Source organism: Atta cephalotes (assembly GCF_000143395.1).
Source record: "Atta cephalotes unplaced genomic scaffold scaffold00052, whole genome shotgun sequence".
Lineage (NCBI taxonomy): Eukaryota > Metazoa > Arthropoda > Insecta > Hymenoptera > Formicidae > Atta > Atta cephalotes.
Genome location: NW_012130116.1, coordinates 813,969 through 822,098, shown reverse-complemented (window position 1 = coordinate 822,098; position 8,130 = coordinate 813,969). Strand labels below are relative to the sequence as shown.

Below are 8,130 nucleotides of genomic sequence, written 5' to 3'. Positions count from 1 at the left end.
TATATATATATATATATATATATACATATATATATATATATATATATATATATATGCTTTTTGCGATATGGCAGAGCAACAAGATCTTATAAAACGTGCCCATAAATTCCAGCGAATATTTCCGTTTTAATATTTCACATTTATTTTATAAAATCTTACAGAGTTGGATTTTCGAGTTTTAATTTAAATTTACAATATAATTACAACTATATTTCTAATTATCAACTAAAAAACAAATTTTTTGCAAAATATTGTTGAAAACTTGGAAAATGATGTTGAATCCGCAAGCCGCTTTTGATGACTTTTGTGAATTGAAAGGGAATTTTTTTGCTGAAAGTGCAAGATTCATTGTTAGTTAAACTTGCGAGACGGTTGGAGATTAATTGAATTCAACCGACGAAATAGGATGTGTTTTTGGCGTGTATGCCAATAACTCCAAGCAAAATAACTTGCGCGTGCACGTCCGATATGCATCCAATAACAATTTTATCCTCATCGACTCTTCTCTCGGATGAGTACATGCATAAAACATTCACGCTATAAATCCTCGTGTACAAATCGAACAAATCCTACCCGCGATGCATATATTCGATATTTAATGTTTTACCTACATCAGCAATCGGCTGTTTCCCGACTCTCGAAACGCACAATAACGTAATCGTTGAATTTATAATGACAGTTTTATGATCCCTATTACCTGTACAATAAAAATTATTACGGCATGCCTAAATGACTGTATTGAAATGCATATTTCATATTTTCACTCGGGAAATGATAACATAATTAATTAATTGAACGTAAAGTTAATTAAAGATTTTCAATGTGGCATAACTAAAACGACGCGAAAATACATATTACCGTTTGCATATTACGTGATGTGGTGACGTGATGTGGATTCAATCAAGCGGTAAAATTGTTATTTGTTAAGAGATAAAAATTGTAACAATCTTTCTTGTTACAATTACTTGTTATATTGACATATCTGTCAAATATGCAGCTTGAATGATAAATTATTTTAGCACGTTGCAAATTACTCGTATCCGATTAGAATAGGAGATAAATTCAAGCAATCTATATATGCACACGTACGTATTGCGTGTAATGTAATTATCGATAACTAGGGTAGCAAATCAGAGCACGTTCCATGTTGCTTGCAGACCGAAATGGAAAATATCTACCGCAATTCGAACGCATCGTCGAACAACTATCTCCATACCTCACCTTCGTGTTCAGCGAGACTCATCTAACGTCATCCATTCCGGAAGTCGTGCTTCAGGGAATTTGACCGGCGAGCAAGAAAGATGTAATTTAGTTTTTCTCCGTATTACGACGGAGGTAATACTCCGTATTCTCCGTATAACGTAACACGAGTACGGGGCATCGAGCGTCGAATTGACGTAACCGTTGACATGCCATCGATGTCGGAAGCATAAAACGCGGTGTGTCCACCCGCCCTGAAGATGCTGGTGGATGACTGCGGAAGCGGGATGGGGTGGACTACGGCTAGCGTGCGCGGCGGTTGGTCCACCCCGGGAGGATGCAGAAATTCGGCCATGAGCTTCGGCGGCAGCGTGCCATCCTTGCACCCGACCGGTTCGATAAGATCGTTGCGCTCGCAACATTCCATGCAGGTGAGCTGTTGAAACCGTCTGTCTGTTATTACATCATGCGCGATTACATCATGATTGATCGGGGTCCTGAAAATTTTGCAAAGATCTTATATACTCGTTTATCGATTTTCGCAGATTATAATCAATTGAAGCGTATCGTGTGATCTCTTATTAATTTTTATGTGGAAAGAATGGTTTTACTGTAAATATTTAAAAATTTACCTAAATACAGATCTGAAAATAAATTTTATTGGATTATCAAAATAATTACGCTCAAATTGGTTGTCAATATGTGAAAATAAAAAATAAATATAGAGATAATAATGTAGAGATATAACATAGTAAAAAGAGAGTATTTTATCGATCTACACACATTATTAAATGCGATATATGAGAAAATCGATTTTATTATAACTGCAAAGGAAATAATTCACGCATGGAAAGAAATGGTTTTGTTGAAGTATTTAAAAATTTAACTAGATACAGATCTGAGAATAAATTTTATTGATAGGATGTTCAAATTGATTACTAGAATGCCACAATTTTTTGCAGCATTGTTTATGTCCTTTGAGTTTTCTATCTAGCTATTTTGATGATCCAATAAAATTATTTTTAAATCGGTATCCATTTATCTAAATTTTTAAATACTTTAGCAAAATAGATTTTTCTCTCTAGGAAAGAAATATAGAATAGAGACATAGCTTTAATCAACATTTATTACAAGTCATTTAATTTTAAGCAATATTTACGTAAACGATACTTTGGAATTTTTAATTTCCAGTTTAAAAACACATTTTGGTGTCCCGATTATTTCATTTTGAAAAATTTTTCATTTTGAAAATAAGATCTTTTTTACTTATAAAAGTAATAAATAATTTTTTAAGGTTAACGTTCTCTTTTTGAAATGACATTATAAATTCAGCTTATGACATTTATACGATAAAATTTTCATGTACAATACTGGTATATTGTTATTAACAACTTGAGAAATAATCTTGCGCAATATTGCATAATACATCAGCGCAGAGTAATATTTCGTATATAATAATAATAAACATGGCGATTGTCTACATGAACGCCTTTACTTATTGTGCTCCTCGTCTCTTTAACACTCAAATGCGTTGAAAATTCATCTTATTTGCAGGCTCCGCCCGAGACACCACGAAGATGCATACATTGTCATCCTGTACATGTCCCCAACACCCCCAATAATTACATGCAACATCCCATGCAGTACTATACGCCGACTCATTGTATGGAGGGTCAAAATGGCACGTACACGCCGCACCGTGGAAGTTCGTATCACGGCGGTGAGTTTACTTTTCAGTTAGTCAAATATATTCCAATCGTATATCCTGAATACCAATTATGCAGAATAATTCATGAATTATCGTCCATAATCTCAAAATTAATATTATTCTTACTAAATTTTAATTTGATACATATCGCGAGATATATTATTCCGTTTATATTCCGGAAGCAATATTAAAGTTGTGCCAATATTCAGATGTTTAATTGAATTTACTTTAATTAAATGAACTGAATTAATTCGAGTGAATCTGAAGTTATGTAGCATGTTCGCACAACCGGAATTTATAATAATGTCGCAATTCGTGCGCCGTATATCTAATTTCTTGCAGAAATTCATATTATATAGATTGATAGCAGAGAAAATCATAAAATTCTTCCAATTTTTGTATAGAAATTTTTAGAAAATATTTCTGTTATAAAGTAATATGTTTAGAAAATACGAGATTGCTATATAAAGTTTTTAGCAAGTCTGTTTTTTCATGTAACTCCGGTATAACGCCGCATCTATCAAAAATTCAATTTATTGAGTATTATTTACTATGTTTAAAGTAAACGAACTATATAAATAACAATAAAAACTTTGTACTGTCTACTATTATGAAAAAAATCCGAAATATTTATATTTCCTATTAAAAAATGAACTTTTTTAAACCTTTGCATTTTTGCCGTATATTCCATAGGAGTGGGATATATGGCTACTCATAGGGGGAAGGGGGGGAAACGTACGTACTCATGAAAAATTTACAAATAATGCATATAAATAAGACGTAAAATGACACAAAAAACTTATAAAATGCGTTTATAAAGTTTTATTAAGGAATAAGAATAATAAATATATATATGAAGTAATAAATAATAATTACAACCTTCCCACATGTATTACAAGTATTATGACATGAGGTATATATTTCATGTAATGCGTTTATTGCATTTAGTGCAATGAATTCAATCTGCGCACTTTGTATGCTTTGGGTATAAATCCCGCCCGCTAAAAATGCCGTATATTCCAAACAGGTGGGATATACAAAACAACAAACTAAACAAAGAATATAAGAGCGAAATACTTGTATTTTGTTATACAACATGTTTTACTATTTCTCTACACGAAATAACACCACTAAGTCTTTTGCACGTCCTACAGTAATCATTTTATAGATTATAATTTATGATGGTGCTACTTAACACAGACAAATCGATTCAATAATTTCATTAATATTAACAGTAAGAAATTGAAATCGTAACATTACACTAATATAACATAAAGGCATGTAACAGAGAGAGAGTAGTAATTGCGGGAAAATTATCCCTACTCCTATTTTTTCTGACTTCTGCAGTGTAATGTCAGCGCGGCGTATTTGCCGGAGTTACCCTATACATATATTATATACATTAGGTCTTTTATGTGTGTAAAAAAACATTGATATACTTTGAAAATTTTTAATTTTCGTTGTTCCTCGAATATTAATTGTCTCTTTTATCTTCGTATGAAGACAGAAAATAAAAGAAGTAGGATAAAATGAAAAGCTTACAACGATGGTAAAATAAGAATCAATGCTTCCACTTAACTCTGTCGAAGAAGTATCTTAAAATTTTGTGTTTGATGTTGAAAACAGTGTCTATCATAAATGTAGGTCAACCATCGGTATTCAATCTCGATTGACAAAGGTGAATTCGAATAGCAATCGGAATTGTAATTTTGGTTTCTTTTATATGAAAGAGAATCAATAATTTTATCTATATCGTAATAAACATAAAAGAAGAACTTAATATTCTTTTATCTATTCATTTTTTTTTATTATTTGAATTATCGAATTATAAAAAGTACAAAAAGTATCGAGGCTTAAGTTTCTTTAAAATCATGACAGCATAAATGACGCAATGTCGGAGAAAATGTTATTGATAGTTTTTTTTTTATCGTTACATGGCTTCGATAACATGAAGATTGCGAAAATTTTGCAAAGTTTAAATAGAAATATCCACGAAGCCGAAGTTACTTATACGTTCGAGAGGCAGAACGTTCTCTTTTTATATATCGAAGCCTCTTGGGTATTTACTTTGAGGCAATCACTGCACATTCTCCATGCTTCTCGAAGCGGTATTTTAGATATTTCGTTTAGATCGTGCAGCGGAAATGCGACCATGATTTCACTAAGGATGCGGCACGTTCGCAAGAAATTCGCATTTTTGCCGCTCTTTTTCCGGCATCAAGAAAATACCCTCATAACTCCCACGATAATTTTGCCCTCGGTGTCATCCTCGACAATTTCTATGTCTCACGTCATTTTCGGCAAAATGCCTACTGTCGCTCGCACCTTTTTTCTCTCTTCCTTCTGCCGCGTAGGAATGTGCGTTCCTCATTACGCGCTCCTTTCATACCTTATTCTCATTACGTACCGGGTAATGAAGAATATTTCATTCTCGCTGATTTACTCACCTAAAGGCGAATGTGTAACGTCTTTACGTCTCTCGTTACCGGTAAAGATAACGGCAGCAATAACGATAACGATAACGACGACAATGCTAGGCATCGTGCAAATAATCTCTTCCAAATGGTTTTACATAACTGAACATTAATAAGCGCAACAGAGCTTGCGTAGAAACTTATCCACTTATGGACATGTTCTCGAAATTGAATTGCATTGGTGAACGCAATTTTACTCATACTGACACGGTGGTGCGATAATTTACAACTGATGTCAAACTGTTATATAATACGAGAACAACTCGCGAATAAATTAGAAACTGAGACATTCGGAAACCCAATTTTAATTACTTGTATAAAACGAAATGTAAAATCAAGTAACGCATGCGAATAATTACCAAATGTAGAGAAACATATTTTCCAGGTATTGAGGAAAAATATTTTACATGAAAAAGAGCGATATTTAATTTTTAATATTTGTGAATTCCGGAGAAGGACAAAATGATTATGAATTTGTAGAAGGCAAGTGAGAAAATATTATCAATCTTTTATATCAAACTCAAACTAATCAAACAAAATAATTAATTAATTACATATTTGATGAAAACAGCTCCACTAGACTTGCAAATTTAAATAACCACGGTACTCTCAAATTCGATTTTTGCCAGGATTATATGCGTGACAACACAAAACCCAAAGGTGTTTAACATTTAACGCCGCTAATGGAAAAGTTTGGGTTAGCGTAGCGCATACGCAACATACACGACCATAAATTTAATTAAATCTTCTCCCGCGATCAGAAACTGGCTCTGAATTTATAATTTTTTACGGTCCCGCCTATTTCATGATCTTCAATCTTTCTTCCTTCTTTCATAACCCGCTCTTTGACTTCGTGCCCAACGTTACTTTTTTCAATCTAACGGAAGTTTCGTCGTTTCTTTCAAAGATGCATTTACCTGACCGTCATCTTTTCACTTCCTTCCTTCCTACCATCTCTCACATCGTTTCTTTCTTCTTGATTCTTATCTATCTCACATTCTGTCTCATGCAAACGCTGCTGTTGCCAGCCGCAGGTGTCGTCGTCGCGGTAATCGAACAGCCGTTTCCCATTATGCGGGAGTTCAATGTCTTCACGTAGTGTATTATTTCACGAATTAAGTGTTTCAATTCAACGAATGCTCGATAGCGCAACGCTACCGTTCAATGTGAACCAACTATGGTTCCTCGACAAGGTTATATTTAAGAACATTCTTTTGCTTCTTTTGTTTAATTCCAGGCAGAAAATATATAGAGATACTTGAATAATTACATAAATGATGTGTTTCGTGATAATTAATTCATGATTTCTTTCAGACACTCGTCTGCGTTACATGGACGATGAAACCATAGGTGGCAATACGAATTGGGTCTTGGGCGACCTACGCAGTCTGCATCGTTGTGTACCCGCACTTCGTCGTACAGGTATAATATGTATCTCTCTTTTATCTCTCCCCCTTTTGCAAAATTATATATTTGAATATTCAATGATAGAATAATAATAGAATGAATACAATTATATCATCTATAACAGTATTGTTTCTTTTTTTTCCTTTTTTGTATGCATTTTTTTGTATGTAATATTACTCCAATAAATTATTTAAATCATATGATTCTTAAGTAAATAAATAAATATTACATAAATAATATTAGTGATAAATAATATTAGTGATAATGATGAATATTAATATATTATAAATTAGGAAATTAAAATAATATATTACAAAATGATAATGAAATATTACTTTTTCAACTCAAGGTCTCTATTACAAATTACAAAACTGAATCACTTTGCAAATTTCTCATTCATATATCAGAAATCTCCTATCAAGAGTTTAAAATGCTAAATCCATCCTTGCCGCAAGATATTCTATTATCGACATTTGACAGTATCCGAATGCGATTCCGTGATTTATCTTTGAATTATAAAGAGGATAATCTTTTCTATCAGGGATAGACGTCGCCGGTATGCGGGCGCATTTCTATCCAGAGGGTGGATGGGGCTGGCTGGTTTGCGCCGCCGGTTTTCTCGCCCTGTTGCTCACCACCGGGATGCAGCTCGCCTTCGGATTACTTCACCTTTACGCCGCACGACATCTTGGTGAGATCCATTTGATGGACATAGGTACGTAAAGCGTTTGTATTTATCGTTTTGTATTTATTGTTTTTTTCAATAATATACAAAAATTGTTCGAATACTATGAATAATTAGAAGAATATTCCATCGTCGAGTGATAAACAACTCGTTAAGAAAAATGTCAGTTATTTTAATCGCCGGATATCAAAATATTATGTTAGTAAATATCATTTCTGAAAATATCAAACTCTCATCCCTTCAGTATATTGATTTTCAATATAATCTCGTCACTTATCAAAGGATTATATAATTGATTATAATATTAGCCAGTATTAAGATGTTATATTTCTTTTTTAAACAATTTTGAATTTTAAAACAAATAACGTATTGCGTATAGATTTTCGATGTAATGAAATAGGAGCGAATTTTACCACGAATGATTTTTTTTTTAAGCAATCGTAAAAAAACTGTTATTTATCGAATTAGATTCAGATTTGTGGATTCAGTTCCATTTCCGCGTATTTCTGCAAAACGAAACGAATTCCGGTGCTTGCAACGATTCCACTTTTGTACTCATTAATATTCCACCTTCTCACCAAGTTACTTTACATACGTATGCACGTATATATACATATATATATATATATATATATATATATATATATATATATATA

The 8,130-nt window shown here is 32.8% G+C and overlaps 1 protein-coding gene across 1 annotated transcript in view; it reads left to right on the top strand.

The window, feature by feature from the left end:
* Positions 1 to 1,460: 1,460 nt before the first annotated feature.
* The window catches only part of LOC105623033 (monocarboxylate transporter 4-like), a 37,468-nt gene continuing 30,798 nt past the window's right edge, over positions 1,461 to 8,130 (top strand). The window contains exons 1-4 of the mRNA XM_012204436.1: positions 1,461 to 1,631; positions 2,755 to 2,920; positions 6,697 to 6,804; positions 7,331 to 7,504. Coding sequence (XP_012059826.1) covers positions 1,461 to 1,631; positions 2,755 to 2,920; positions 6,697 to 6,804; positions 7,331 to 7,504 — 619 coding nt within the window. The remainder of the gene's footprint in view (positions 1,632 to 2,754; positions 2,921 to 6,696; positions 6,805 to 7,330; positions 7,505 to 8,130) is intronic.